Genomic DNA, 16,098 nt, shown 5'->3' on the forward strand with positions numbered 1-16,098 from the left:
AGCCGCCCAGAGTGGCTGGGGAAACCCAGCAAAATGAGTGGGATATAAATTAAAATCTATTACTATTACTATTATTAAATGTTCAAATCTGCTAGAAGAGGATGTGTTCCCTTTGTTATTCCTGAACACAGTCAATGCAAAAAGCTGCTAAACTATTAATTAAACCTAGAATAACAAATGTGGTTAGGCAACATGATATGCCGATTCTTCACAAGTTTTTATTTCCCCCTTGAATGCATTTCCCCCCCAGCTCATGACATTGGAATGGAAAGTTATTCCTGTGATCTGTGGGGCTGTAAATCATGGATACACACCCACACACAGAGAGAGAGAGAGAGACAGAGACAGAGACAGAGACAGAGAGAGAGAGAGAGAGAGAGAGAGAGAGAGAGAGAGAGAGAGAGCACTTTTGTTCTAACCCATTCCTAGTACAGTCCTCCAAGGCAGATAAACTAAAATCTCATTATGTATACAGTAATTCCTCAGTTTACAACCGCCTCGGTTTACAACCACCTCAGTTTACAAACACCGCGGACCCATCTGGAACGGATTAATTCACTTTCCATTACTTTCAGTGGGAAAGTTCGCTTCAGGTTAAGTACGCTTCAGGTTAAGTACAGACTTCCGGAACCAATTGTGGTTGTAAACCAAGGTACCACTGTAGAGGCATTGCATTTGTAGTGCACAAATAGACCTAGGACTATGTGTGCACACCATGCAGTTAAAACAACTGACTTCCTACAAAGAATCCTAGAAACTATACTCTCTTAGGGATGCTGGGATTTGTACTTCTCTGAGAGGTAAACTACAGCTCCCAGGATTCTTTGGGGGAAGTCACATGATTTAAATGTAAGGCATGTATGCTTCCTAAGCCCACTGTCTATTAACACTTCCAATTCTGTTCCTGTTCTTTTTGTTTAATCTGACCTGGTTTCATGGAACAAGATATCAGGATGACTTTGCCAAATCATGTTTTCTGTCAAACAACTAATACAAGTACATTACATATAAAGTAAGGACATTTGCAGAGGCGGCAAGAAAGAAACTGATTTTGCAAACTGAATGCTGGTTTGCTTTTATAGGGACTATAACCTAAAATTCTATATTGTGTGACAACTTTTTTTTAAATGTTAGTCAGCTTTTCTGTTCTGTTCCTTGTGTACATTCAGGCTGCAATTCTACATCTGCTGGTTTGCGATTCAGCTCCATGAATCTCAGCAAGGCATCCTTCTGAGTAAACATGAAGAGGAGGATTGGGCTGTCATTCTCCTGCCCTGTTATAACCCATGCTTTGAAACAAATAAATTGATCTGGTCTCAGTACATAAATAATACTGACCTACCTTGCAATGCTTTTTGTACGAGGCAATGCATGTGAACATTCAGGAAGTGCCGTTAAAAGTATATTATCACTAATAGGAATACCAATATAATATATTAAGGAACAGCTATGGAATCGTGATATAAATAGTTGGCTCCATGAAGGTAGCAGCCCCACATATTGCTACAGTAAACTCAGTATTTATAGCAGGCTATGTTTGCTTTTTTTAAGAAAAACACCTGCTCAGTTATCTGCACAGTAATGAGCAGCACCTAAGGCGTGAAAAGAAAACTCATTAACAAATCCTCTTCCCATTATGCTATTCACTTTATAAAGCAAGACTATGCAAGAAACACAGGCATATAATAAATCCCCATGAAGTTTAACGACCAGAAAGTCTTCTGATTAACTTTTATGCACATACAACAGTGCCCAGTATATTTGAGGCACTTCTATAAATAATGGTGACGATGAAATACTCCTCCTTCATACAATAATCCAAAATGCACCACTATGCAAACAGAACACCATATTCAGTTGGTGTGTTTTCCTCAACCACTGAATAAACCCCACCGACAGTTTTCAAGTCTACAAAGACTCAGAGCCACTAAGGGCGAGGAAGAAACAACCGCTAGAGGCAAGAGCTGCTGTGAGTCTTAAGCCTAATGAGGGGAACAGGCTGCACATGTCCCCTTTCCTATTTTATTTTTGCTTCCCTTAATTAGTCGCAAGAATGTAACCTAATCACAGAGTAATTCAAACCTTTGATTAATCAATACAAAGAGCTTCCCGTTGCTGTTATGCAATCAACCTTATTTGATATGGTTTTCATTAACAAATAGGATGCAAGGGCTCAGGGAGTAACAGCTCCCTGCGACTGGCTGGGAATCTTGTCTTTTGTCTGAGTTTCTTTTAAATCACACCGCAAACAGTGTATTTCCCCCTGCAATCAGCATACACTGTGATGTTATAACTGGGATAAAGAGTCCTTGCCACTGTTATAATTAAAGACTTGTGATGAGCTTTTGAGGCTGCACCACACACTTATCTGGGAGTAAATCCCACTGATATAAATAAATGTAGGCAGAATAGGTCTGTAAATCTTAATAGCTGGCTAGATCAAAAAACACCCATTCTTCCTCCTCTTGAAAGTGTTAATTGTACTTATTTTACAAAATAGTTTATGAGATTTACAGGCATCTAGCATCAACATCACAGTCTAATTTTAATGGGGGTGCAATTGTTTCATCTTTCTAAAGTGGAGTTATGAAATTCTTCCATCCCTTTCTTTTGCTTCTTAATGTGCTTCTGCTTCTGCAACAATGCTTCTTAAAAACTTACTTGTTAGCTTGTTTTCATAACATGGATAGTGTTTCAGACAATTTCAACATTTGTAATTCCTGCTATTAACTGGCTTCAAATGCAGATCTCTACATGTCTTCTCAAAAACAATTCCCAATTGTTTTAATGGGACTTGCTCCCAGGTCATTGCCATAGGATTGCAACCTCAATATATCAATCAATTACCATTGTGAATTAGGTCAGTGTACTGAAACAGGGACATCTAAACTCGTCTAAGCACCCCTTTAAGACCACACACTGCATTAAAACCAAGCATTTGCATATATCACACATTACAGCAAAGGCATTTCCTCAAGAGCCAATGATCTTAAAGCATATATATTATTTGATCTATTACAGTTTCAACAGCATTTGTGAATATAAGTAATAAAAAAGGGCTCAAATGTTTGGCGCTAATAATAGAGAAGACGGAAGATGAAGAGCTGACAAATTAATAGGATGTGAAATGACTGAAAATCTAAGTACTGGACAGCAAAGGAAGGAAGTTTTCACAATAAAAAGCACACCCACAAATTACATCTCTTTTCTACAGCCGGTGAAATTTGATTAAAAGTGATAAAGGCAAATTACTCAGTCATTATAGACATTATAGACAGAACACCTTCATCTGGCCTTTTTCACTTCAGAATCATTTCTACTTCTCCGTTCCATAGGAAGATTGTTTCCTTTAATTTTTTATATGTGTACAGAAACATGTATCCTATCTCCTCATATGCTATGATTTATAACAGCTTTGACTGTCACTTCATGTCCAGCAAATGCAACAAAAATGTTTCCTATCCATTTCAGAAAATACATCTGCAAAAAATTAGAAATGCAAATTTTATTTCTTTTAAAAATAAATAAGGACCAGATGAAACCGCAGTTAAAATTAATTAATCCATGTTACCAAAAGGAATGGGCGCTGACAATGAGGATGTTTGCAGGTTTATTTTGGTTGGTTTGTTTTTTTAAAAAAGAAAAAGGGGGAAGAATACAAGCAAGTCCCTTTTGCTTTCACCGTCTTCCGAGTTCTAGTTCTGAGTATTGACCTCTGGAAATATTCCAGTCAAAATAATTCTACAGTTGCATATAGCCTTCATATGACAGACATATGAATTGGCTAAGTCCATTATTGCAAAATGACATTTGTTCTGGTATGAAATTATAAATCCACTGCAATTCATACTCCTCGTCCATTAAGGAGCTGCACAAATAAATCATTGATGTGGCTTCAAGCAATCTGATGATATTAATAAACCTACCTCCAAAGAGGAAGAACAAACACAATTTCTCCATTATCCTCATACAATGAATAAATCCCATCATCTCTCCTCCCACGCTTTCATACAATAATCAAACTAGGAGCAGCCAAATCCACAAATCTGTTAAAGACCAAATACTTGCTTCTGGAGTTATTTAATCTCATTGGGACTAAACAGGTTTAAAATCAAGTACTTCAGGTGACTGGGGTTGTGGATGGATTTGAAAGCCCGTTTCCTAATGGGAGAAACCCCCATCAAGGATAACTTTCAAGTTACCCATTCCCCATCTTTCCTTTTCTAAACCTAATTCTCCACATTCCCTTCCATGCCACCAAGTTCTGTTCACCACATTGCTCACTGCCCACAACCTTCCTGTTCCCAAAATGGCTACTTTCCCGCCACCACCCGCCACCTCATCTTCAACTTTGTCTTAAAAGTTACAAAAAATATGGCGGCATTAATTGTTCAAAGGGATGGAGGAAGAAGGGCTGAAATATTTAACCGAAGGTCCAAGGTATGAGATGGATGAGGGGAAAGCACAGCTGCGAGATTCACTCATACAGAGGAAAAGCCATGCAGGCTCCATCTCCTGACGTACACCTGTCATTGAGGGAGAGGCTGGCAGGGCAAAGGTGAAAACATGTTCTTACCTTCGCTGCAGTCCTTCCCACGGAAGCCAGTTTGGGAGCAATCACACACAGCCTGGTCATTGAGCACAGAGCAGACACCGCCATTGAGGCAAACGTCATCCCTGGCGCACAGGTGGCTCTGTTCGTCATCCAGCCGCACTTCTTGACTCTCCACAGGCGAGGACTGTGTGTAGTTGACCCTTACATCTGTTATCCATCCCTTGAAGGGTTCCCGGTCCTTCACCGAAGAGAGTGTTACTTTTAGAGTAGCCGAACGCAGCTCAGGAGGCAACCCTCCGAGAAAGAGGCCGCTGAAGACAGTCATGTCCCGCCGCTTGGATTTCACTTCCACCCACTTAGCCTCAGTCTGGTCGATTAGTAGCGTCGTGTTCTTAAAATTGCGGCGGACAACCACTGTGTGCCACAGGTTGTCATTGACAGCCATGTCGGAGAGCAAGATGGCGGGTTCGGCACAGAAGATGGAGAAGCTGAGCTGGAGCCTCCCGCCTTGCGTCAGGATTAACTCCAAGAAGTCACAGAAGCCCTCGTCATCAAAGTAAAGGACCAGGCCGCTGGAACTGCGGGTCTTCATGTTGAAGCTCATTTCACTCTCGCAGCAGGCATTCCATTTAGGGAAACGAGTCCACTGGCCCTCTGCTCCTGGGAATTCTAGGCCGCTTCCAAGCTCGGCCCAGCATCCCAGGAGAAGGGCCATCCATAGCAGGAGGCAACCTCCACGTCTGAGGAGCACAGGCCCCATTCTCTGTGGGGTGGGGTGGGGGAGAGGGGGGAGAGGAGGGGGGAGTGGTGGTGGGGGGGTTGAAGCAGACAGGGTAAAATCTTTCCAGTAACCCCTCACACTAGATAAGTTAACTCTTGCTTTCCTAATGTACTGGGGAGGAATAGTGGAGTTGCCTCTCCCAGTAGGAGAGGCTCAGGTGGGGCACACCCAATATGTAAATCCCTTCTCCCTTCAAAAAAGAAAAAATGAAGGAAAGAAAGAAAATACTTTCAAGCACAGGCAAATGTGCAACTTTGACTGGGCTGTAAAAAAATGACTTTAGGAAATAAAAGGCACTGGTAGATGCTATTCGGTCATCTGCTTGGCTTTCGAAGGAGATGTCTATGGATGGGTGAGTCAGCAGAAATTTTTACCATCAAACACCCATGTCACCAAGTTGGAAAGGAGATGGGATGATATTCAGACAGGAGAAGGCCAACAAGCCACCCAGAAAACCTTCTCCAAAGATCCACAAGCCCACTGAGACTTGATCAATATCCCAGGACACATGGAGGAATCGGTATCCAAGTGCATGTAGAAGTCATGTTACCCAACAGCTGTATTTCCCCAGGATTCTCCCTCACCTTTCACTGCAAGCAATTGCCTGATTACAATCCAGTCTTCTCAAGGCTGATCCTCTCATCAGAGCATGGTCTGCTCGCCCTGCAACAGATCAGGAGGAGATTCCCAATGGTGCTGAAATCCAGGCACTGTCGTGAAGCTCAGAAGCTACTTCAAATGCAAAGCTTCACAGCTCCTGTATTGTTTTGGGTTTTTTTTTTTCCTCGAGCAAGGCCCAAACTATGAAGATCTTGGTGTTTGATTGTTGGGGGATTTTGCGCTGTGCTCTTTTCAAAATAAAAAAACCAGCTGTAAAGATATAAAACAAAAGACAAGTACATTTCAAAACCACGAATGAAAAGTAAAAAACGAGCCTGTAAAAAGGGTGAGGGTAACCACAGATTTAAATATAACCAGAGGCAAGCGCAGGCTCCCTTCTTGCTACAATAAAGCTATAGCTTCATTCTTTATGCCCTATGCTGGGGGGGGGGAGTTTCTTGTGATGAATTCCATTCAGGTTAACTCCATTAGTCACTGTTTTAAATGCCCGAGTCTGTTTGCAGCAGTAATTTTTTGGGACTGGAAAAATCATAGGAAAGGCCTCTTTCATGTACAGAGCTTGTTATGGCAGAAAGGGGCATTTAAATGTGTTACTTATGTTTACTGCCATTTGGGCATCTTCAAACATAATTCATTACAGAAATAAACCTACGCCTACCATCCTCCATTCACTGATGTTATTGCATGCTATGAAGCTGCTTATTTCCCCCCAGTGTTCTTAAATTCATGAAAATGGGACAAGATCACAACAGGGCCGAACAGACGGTGAATTGTCATAGTTGTTGCATTCCTTGCTAGAAGTAGGATTGTGTTTGTTATGTCTATAATATTTCTTGGAATCTTCCAACTGTTGAAATTTTACATTATTGCAACGGGGGGGGAGTCCGAATGCAAAACAGCTAGATTGCTGTATCATACAGATTCACAGTTCAGCCACCCTTTGCTATTATTTTTTTTAGGACCAGGGGTAGCCAACAGTGGCGCCTTCTAGACCCCAGCTCTCAATATCCCTGGCTATTTATCATGATGGCTGAGGCTGATGGTACAGGAACACCTGAAGGGGAACACATTGGCTACCTCTGCTTTAGGATAAAGCCCAAAGCCCTGTTCACATAAGCCTCTATACAGTGGTACCTTGGTTTGCATATGTTTTGGATTACAAACACGTCAAACCCGGAAGTGCGTGTCCTGGTTTGCAACATTTTTATTATTATTACAACCCAATTTTCTTGGATTATGGACAATTTTTTATTGGAGACCCCATTGGCGAATGCACGCCTTGGGTTACAACCTGTTTTGGTTTACAAACAGACCTCCAGAACAGATTGTAGTTGTAAACCAAGGTACCACTGTATATACCTTCTCATATTGGAATTAATTTGTGTGTGTGCGAGTGTTTTTGTGTGGTGTGGCCAAAGCAGTTTGCATGTTTTAAGAAACACATCTCCCCCACCACTGCCTTGAATGCTCCCAGTTGTATATTTAACTCAATGGATAATACATATTTACTGATAGCTTTTCTATCATAAATCTGTGTCCCACTTTAGCAGCACGAGCTGTCATCCAGCAGAACTCAGGCACATGCAATAGTAACACCCCCCCAAAAAAAAAGCCTCAGAGTAGAAGTAACACCAGAGCACAACCTTCCCTAGACTATCAAATGTCATTTTCTTTCTTGATGTGCCTTGAGCAAATTTCACCCATTGCCACCCCTAATTTGCATTCTATTGCACAGTAACCAGGAGCATTTCAATGTTGTGCCAATCAGGTGGGAAGCTGAGAAGGGGGATAGCTTGATATTGTGCAGTGATTCGTAGGAAGCAGTATCATGCAATTGTTGGTACAGTTTCGTATTTCAGAAAATGTTGGAATGAACAGTGCAGTGGTTTAGTAAATATAAATAATTTCAATCAGTTGCCAAGGTGCTTGACACATTTTAACGCCCTGTAAGTTCAAGGTGGAGGGTGCCAACATTCTGTAATTTCTCAGGACATGTTTCTGTTTGTTTTTAATTTTTGCTTTGCGCATTTTAATACTTTGCAATTTCAAAGGAACAGAAGAGGAAATGGGTAGCAGTAGCACCATGTAAGTCTTGGCACATTTGTAATTTATCATTATTATTATTAAAATTAAAATTTATACACTGCCCTTCATCCAAAGAACATGTTTAAGAACATAATAATGTGGTTTTCACAAAGCCAGACCATTGTAAAGTGAGCATTGTACCACTGACTGGAACTCACTTTCCAGTGTTTCAGATTACTTTTTCCTCATCCTAATGGGAGACTGAATGAATCTGGAACTTTCTCCATGCAAATAATGTTCTTTATCACTGAGCTATGGATCAGTTTATATCTTCCTGTCTGAGTAAATGGGACCACTTGGTAACAGCTACACAAATGAAGAATTGGGCTTCATTTTATAATTGCTTAGAGTGAGCTCTAGTTGAGGAGAGAGAAAGAAGTGTCATTGTTGGGACTGAGATGCCCCTCTCAATAAGGTATTCCTTTAAATGAAGGGATGTGAAGCTGTGCGGTAGAAATGCAACTGTTCAATTAAATTAGAATGCATTTAGGGTGCTGTCCCCAAATGCATTCAGGAACCCACTAAGTATGGCCATACCTTCCAACATTTCACAGATGAAAACAAGAACAGGCTTCTAACATCCCAGTTCTAACCCAGTGACCCTAGTCACTGCTTCACCATTGCCCATCTTTTGAAGGCTCCTTGCTATCAGCTATAGTCTGCTTTAGCCTATCCTCCACTGAACGAGACCCAAAATGTGGTGTCCGACAATGCAACCATGGGCAAAATGACAGGCTGCATGCTCACTACCAGTGCTCATTAATAATTACAATTAATACTTATATCCATGCAAACTAGAGAAGAGGTGCATCATTGCACAGTTCACTTTTGATACTGGGTCTGGAGTGCATGTAGAGGTAGGTGGAACTCTGAAGAATGCAAACCTGAATACCTTGTGCTAGCAAAATGCTAGGATGCAGGGCCAACCCTACCATTGGGGGTAGGGGATACAGTGGTACCTCGGTTTAAGTACACAATTGGTTCTGGAAGTCTGTACTTAACCTGAAGCGTACTTAACCTGAAGCGAACTTTCCCATTGAAAGTAATGGAAAGTGGATTAATCCATTCCAGACGGGTCCGCGGAGTACTTAAACTGAAAGTACTCAAACCGAAACGTACTTAAACCAAGGTATGACTGTACTGCAATTTATGGGAGGTGCTTGACCCCGCCACTATTCCTTTAGAAATCAACAAAGCTCCCCTTTTCCCTTCTATCACCCACCACCACTGCTCCTTTAGAACCCCCTTTTGTGGGGCTGACAGGGCTGTTTGTACCACACCACCTCCCTCCACCTCGCCTGCAACCTGCAGCTCTCAGTCACCAGCTTCTTTTGACATCCAAGTGCCAGTCCAGCCAGCTCCTTTACGCAGAAAGAGGGGGACCACCATGCCATATGCCTCAGGCGGCAAATTGTCTTGGGCTTACTCTGTGAGCAAGGCGTCCTCCGAGGCAAAACCAAAAATGGGCAGAATAGGGGGCAAGGACTGATCAAGGTTTATCACAGATAATATGGACTCATAAATAAGTTAAAGGTAGGTAGCCATGTTGGTCTGCCGTAGTCAAAACAAAATAAAAAAAATCCTTCCAATAGCACCTTAGAGACCAAGTAAGTTTGTCATTGGTATGAGCTTCTATAAGGGTCTGGTGACTTCTGTGTCAGTGTATCTGAAGAAGTGTGCATGCACACGAAAGCTCATACCAATGACCAAACTTAGTTGGTCTCTAAGGTGCTACTGGAAGGAATTTTTTTAATTTTGTTTCCTCATAAATAAGGAAAGGGGAAGCACTTTAACTGTTGTGGGTTGTTGTGTTTCCAGTGCTTGTTGGGGCTGGTGGTGGTTTGGTCAGCGCTGCTCAACTTGAGGGAATTGTCTTGGGCCCGAGACCGAGGGTCTTTTCCCACGCAGGCGCACACGGCCCTGTGCGCGTTTGTGTGGACCCTTTCGGCAATAACCGAGCACAGCCAGAACAGCAGCAGCAAAAGCCTCTCTTCACCACCTGAGGCAAGAGACAACCCCGCCGAGACTTCTACGGAAGACGAAGCAGGCCCTTTCCCACCTGGAGAGAGGCTCAAGCGCCGCCCACTGCCCCGGCCAGCCAGGTGTCTATCCCCGCTGTCCGGAGGGCTGGCTGGGAAGGAGGCGCCACAATTTATGGCACCGCATTGAGCGTCCGCTCGCCTCGCTCCTTCGTCCTCCCTCAGCCTCCTTCTGGCGCTCCCACACGCAGCGGCGGCGGCGGCGGCGGCGGCGGCGGCAGCTCCGCCCCGCCTCGCTCCGCCTCCTCCTCCTCTTGCCCGGCAGCGCGCGCGCCAGGCTCGGAGGCCGCCGGTGCCTTGGAAATCTCGGCGCCTTGGCTGAAGGCAGATGGGGGGGAAGGAAAGGAGCCCGGCTCCCCTTGGCTCTCCACAGCCCAGGCGCCGGCGGCGCACCCGCCTTTCCCCCCGGGAAAAGAGAAGGAAGGAGGGGAAAGGAAGCGTCGTGCGTCCCCATGCGCTTCGCGGTGTGTGTGTGTTTTGGAGAGCGGTGGCGCACGCCTGTTTTTGCCGAAAGTATCCCGGGGAAAGGAGTGGGGATCCATCGGCCGGAAAAAAAAAGGATTCGTGATGCAAGAGGGTGGAAGGGGTTCCTCGTCCAGCAGGTCTGGGGGAACGAAAGAGAATCGCCAGAACAGAAAGCATCTGGCTTCGCGCGCTGCTGGTGCCTCTGATTGGCCAGAGCTCTCCAAGGTCCCGATCGTCGGTTTCTCAGCTCTGCTTCACGAGACGCTTTTTAACTGCAAGGCTCCGACCCGCAAGCGGAGACCTTCCGCGCGCAAAACACACACACACACACACACACACACACGTGCGTTCTAGCTCGCTCCCCAAGAGTGTGGGTGTGCGCTGGATGCGACACACGCCAAGCATGGAGCCTGGGTGTTGTTGTTGTGTTTTATGCATGCAAAACATGTGCTCTGCCCCTGAGCTGTGGCCCTCCTCGCAAAATAAAAGAGGCTCTCGTCTTTTACATGTTAGGGCTGTCCTCTGACCAACAGGAGTTCTCAGTGGGTCTTTCCTAGCCCAGCTACCCAGAGATCCTAGTAACCATCCAAACCCACATGTAAACCGTGCGCTCTGCCTGTAAACCCTTTCCTGGAAATGTGGGTGTGCTCAGTGAAAAATGCTAAAGGGAAGGGGGCCAGGCAATGAATATGTGTTGGGATGCGGGGGGGGGGGATAGTTAATTAATTACAGAAAATTGCTTCTTGAATGAGAGCTAATAAATTTGAGGCTATCGAAGGAAGGGGGATAACCTGTGTACGAGCTGGAGGTTAGTTTTTTTTTTCTTGACCCAATGTTTCACTGTTGCGGTGGGGGGGGGGAGAACAGAATTGCAGAGCAGAGCTGCAGGAAGGGATTCATTTGTACAGATGCAGGTGTGTGCCAGGGAGAGAGAGAGAGAGAATTGCATGGAAGGGCTGTGTGGGTTTTGTGTGGCAGAGTAAGCAAAGGGGAGAGAATGCATCGATTTCGGGTGTTACAAAGAACTGCGGAAGGAACTGATTGTCTTCCTCACTCGCATTAGTGAAGGAGGATCTGTATGGAGAGAGAGAGAGCCTTCCATCCACAGCAGTGAGCATCATAAGAGGCGTTTCGATAAGGAGTTGACTGTGCAAAAAATAAATAAAAGAGAGGAGGCAACCGAGGGTGTGACATGAGGTGGGTGTCATGATGGTGAGGCTTGAGTGAGCAGGAACTGGCATGGGGGGGGGATCAGCACCCCAAGGAGTATGTGGAAAGTGTGTTGTGTTGTTGGGTGGGTAAACTGCAGAGGCGATAAAGTGCATGTGAGAGAGGAGTGGTGTACAGACGAGGACGGTGTGTCGTCATTAAATGTGCAACTTATTGCAGCAGCCGTTGTGACGGGTGAACACAAGGGGTTACTGCAAGTGTAAGAGACAGAAGGGGATTTTTATTTTTATTTTGGGGGGTGTCCCTGTGCCTTACTAGACTGAAATGCATTTGCTGCAAGTAATGAGGAAAATGTGTGTGTGTGTGTGTGCTCATGTGGATTTGCATTTCTGTGTCTATAGGTTTGGAAATGAAAGGTGAACACCTGAAGAGAGCAACTATGTGTGTAAAGTGGGGGGGGGGGAGAGCTGTTGCTGAGGCCACTGTGAGAAGTTGATCATCTGTGCGCCCAATGGCATATACGGTATGCCTAGAAAGGGATTGGAAATCTCCCAGAGATATTATGTTTTCCAAAACTTCCTGGAGCCACAGTCATCCAGTCTGTGGCTTGGAGGAGAGTTTTTGTTTCTTGTCTGCATTTCATATAATCTTTAGATTATATTGGCAGGGTGGTAAAGGTGCAAATCCAAAAGGGGATGAGAGATGGGTGAGCTGTAGCTATGGATAAGTAATTGTCTGTATGATTTAAGAGTTAAAATGCTCTCAGAAAGGAGTCTCCTCTGGTCTGTGATTGTGAGGTTATGTGGTTAATATTAGTATTTTTGGGGGGGGGGTCATGTCTGCCCCTCTCAAATTAAGGGGAAAGGTCTGTGGCTATTGCTGGATCGACCACATACGGGAAGGGTGGGAGCTGTGCCGGTGGGGAGGAAAAAGTGACCAGCGGCATTGCTGGGCAGGAAGACTGGACAAGGCTGTATGTGCTTGTCTGAACACACAAAATACACCTAAGAGCCAGGAGTTAATAGCAGAGTAGTCCCTACAAGTGTCAGCAGGAGAGAGACATTGAGCTAAGGAGATCCCTCTTCAACATCCTTCTTAGATGAAATAAATAGCCAGCCCCTTTCCTTCTTCTCTCCCTCTCTCCCTCTCCCACCCCACTCTCTCTGTGCTGCCCCCCCTCCTCATGCATATATATATATATATATATATATATAGCCAAAACAGCAGCAAATAAAAAATAAATAAATAGCCACTTCCTTATTTATTATGGCTGATAAACAGCACCGACTGTCTAGTCATTTGCAAAACAAGCGAAGCAGATATATATTATGGACGATGGACTGCTGATTTAACAGGCATGCTTTTAAAGTGGGCTCTCAGACCTTTTAAATATATAAAGAAAGAGAGAGAGATTAAAACCTTTTTGTCCTCCCCCCTTCCATTTAATAAGGTGGGGATACAGTGTTGCACCGCTCATCAATAAATGCAACGCCCTCCTCTAAGAAAAAAAAACACCTGATCGGGGTTTTTAAAAATTAAAATCACGTTTTGGTCACAGGTGCCCCCAACTGAGCTATAAAAGCAAGGGCGGAGGAGCGGGGGGGGGGGTTGAAAAAGGGAAGGAGACTGGTATGACAATAAATCCTTAATAAATAGCAGGTCATTTTGCCACATATAGTCTTGGCAGCGTCCTGCTGTTATAAGTGTCCATAGGATTTTCTCCGGGTGCGGGAAAGACCTGGAGAGCACACGAATGGTAGACTCAAATAAATAAAAAACCGGGGAGCTCGGGGTGGAGGTGTTGGGGACACATAAAAACAACCTTTGCTGCAGCCAAAGAGAGAAGCGCTTTAGTTCAAAACCAAAATCCTTACCACCACCATTATTTGTATTTATTTATGGTTACTTAGCGCCCCCTCCCCCATTTTCGTATATCCCTACCTACTTATTTCCTAGCATCGAATCCTTTCTTTGGCTACTAAGGAGGAAAACACGGGATTATTTTCCTTTTTCCTTTAGCAAGGAAGGCTGCAGGTACATATATGCATACGGATAAAATCCAAAATAAGGCACCAACAAGGCTAAGAGCAGTTTCTTCTAACCCATTAGGTAGGCAAAGGGGAGGCGATAGGGAGAACCCCCCCCCCCGCAGCTCTCTCGATCGGATCTCCATCAAAAACGTCCCAAAATGCCAACCTTTCGTCAAACCAGCTTCCCACCGGCTCCCCGAAACGCTCCTTATTCCCATTGCCCCATGCCATCTCCTTCCAACGAAGGTGTGCTGGGAGGAAGGAAGGTGGCTGAGGGAGGGAGGTGGGGGGGTAAGGAGAGAGACTTGCAAGAAGAGGATCGATTCCCACCCTTCCCTCTCCCCCCTCCCCCCACCCGCGAGTCTCCAAAACGCCAGCGAGACCTGCCTCCCCTCCCTCCCTTTCTCCCCCCCCCACCCCCGATCGCGAATAAATCACCACCGGCAGCATTTCAACTTCCTAACCAGCCACCATCGCGCCGAGATCGTCTACCTCTTCCTCCCCCCCCCCCCAAAAAAAAAAATAATTGAGGAAAACGCCGCACGCCAAACCGGAGCTCCTTCTCCTGCCTCCTCGACGGACCAGAGCGTCCCTAACCCGGGTCCTTAACGTCCGCAGCCTCCCCGATCTCCTCCGCCGCCGCCACCTGTCCCCTCCCCAAGCCAGCTATTTACCTGCGCGGCTGTTCCTTTCCGCTCGCAAGGACGGCTCTCGAGGCATGTGTTGGCCAAAGAGAATTTCCCTTAGGTTCCTTTTCTCTCTCTCTCTCTCTCTCTCTCTGTTTCCTTCTCTTCTTCCTCCCTTCCCTCCCCTGAATAAGGCAGGATCGGCGGGGGTGGGGGGAGAGAGAGAAAGAGATGAAGCAGGGGTAGAAAGGGAGGGGGGTCTAAAAAAAAAAGTGCCGCCCGTTGCCTTTTCAGCAGCGTCAGGCTCCGGCTTCTCTCTATCTCGCAGAACCGGGGAGGAGAGGCAAGCGAAAAGGAGGGCTGGCGGGGGCCCACGTGACCGCCTGGTTGCTGTCTGTCTGCAAGAGGAGGGAGGAGCCGTCCTCTCTGCAGCATCGTGGACAGCGGCCGCTCCCTCCCTCCCTCTTTCCACGGCAGCCTCCATCTCTCCATCACAGCCAGGCTGGAGCAAAAGGGGAGAGAGGTCCCCCGCTTCATCTTCGGGGGGACTCGGGAGCGGGGGACTCAGGGTAAAACGAAATGCAATTTATGTATTTGATTTAAAACAGCCCCTTTGTTCCTTTCTTTCTTTCTCTCCCTCTCTCTTTTTGCACCAAATTCTGATCTTCTCTTCAAAGCCGGTGACGTGATCCTGCTTCTAACACGCCCCCTCCCCGAGCCTTTTCCACAGCAGGGATCCTGTATATAGAGATGTGTCCTGCTACTGAAGGTATCCACCCCACCCCACCCCACCCCCAGAAAATGGAAACCTCGTGGAGCTTTGCTTAGCGGTCGGTGGGGAGCAGAGGATGGGAACTGAGGAGGCACCCCCCCCCCAAAAAAATATTCCCCACCTTTAGACCGGCTTTCCACAAGAGGCACGCAGGCACCCTCCCCTTATATCGCGCTGACACACACAGCCCTGTTCTATTTATGTATGGATCAAGGCAAACATGCAACTTTATTTACAGAAATAAAAGATGAAGACGCAAGTGGACCTTCCTTTACAGGGATGTTGAATGTTCCAACACGTGCTCAGACAGCATTTGTGTGTGTGTGTGTGTGTGTGTGTGAGCGAGAGAGAAGTTTCCCTGCAACTCAATGGATTAATGTTATCGATTGAACCACATTCTCTTGTGTCTTCTTCCAGGAGAATCAGTAGAAAGCCAAGTGAGAGATGATAATAAGAAGAGCTCTGTTCTGAAGTCTACCTAGTTCACCCTTCTCACCAGCCAGCCAGATACCTTTGGGGACCTCTGACAAGAAAGACATGAAGGCACCAGGCATCTTCTGCTGCCTGCCTCCAAAATCTAGTACTCGGAGAAGTAGAATAATAGAATCATAGAGTTGGAAGAGAACACAAGGGCTATCCAGCCCAACCCCCTGCCAAGCAGGAAACACCACCAAAGCATTCTTGACATATGCCTGTCAAGCCTCTGCTTAAAGACCTCCAAAGAAGGAGGCTCCACCACACTCCTTGGTAGCAAATTCCACTGCTGAACAGCTCTTACTGTCAGGAAGTTCTTCCTAATGTTTAGGTGGAATCTTCTTTCTTGTAGTTTGAATCCATTGCTCCGTGTCCGCTTCTCTGGAGTAGCAGAAAACAACTTTTCTCCCTCCTCTATATGACATCCTTTTATATATTTGAACTTGGCTATCATATCACCCCTTAACCTTCTCTTCTCCA

At 45.5% G+C, this 16,098-nt stretch overlaps 1 protein-coding gene across 30 annotated transcripts in view; it reads right to left on the reverse strand.

Moving 5' to 3' along the window:
• NRXN1 (neurexin 1) overlaps positions 1 to 14,696 on the reverse strand; it is a 961,778-nt gene extending 947,082 nt beyond the window's left edge. For all 30 annotated transcript variants that reach the window (XM_088666850.1, XM_088666849.1, XM_088666847.1 and 27 more), the window contains exons 1-2: positions 14,421 to 14,696; positions 4,577 to 6,206 (exon numbers count right to left, since the gene is read on the reverse strand). In XM_088666850.1, the coding sequence (XP_088522976.1) occupies positions 4,577 to 5,315 (739 nt within the window). In that variant the 5' untranslated portion in view covers positions 5,316 to 6,206; positions 14,421 to 14,696. The remainder of the gene's footprint in view (positions 1 to 4,576; positions 6,207 to 14,420) is intronic.
• Between the last annotated feature and the right edge of the window lie 1,402 nt (positions 14,697 to 16,098).

The sequence above is a fragment of the Zootoca vivipara genome, chromosome 3 (assembly GCF_965207765.1).
Source record: "Zootoca vivipara chromosome 3, rZooViv2.hap1.1, whole genome shotgun sequence".
Lineage (NCBI taxonomy): Eukaryota > Metazoa > Chordata > Lepidosauria > Squamata > Lacertidae > Zootoca > Zootoca vivipara.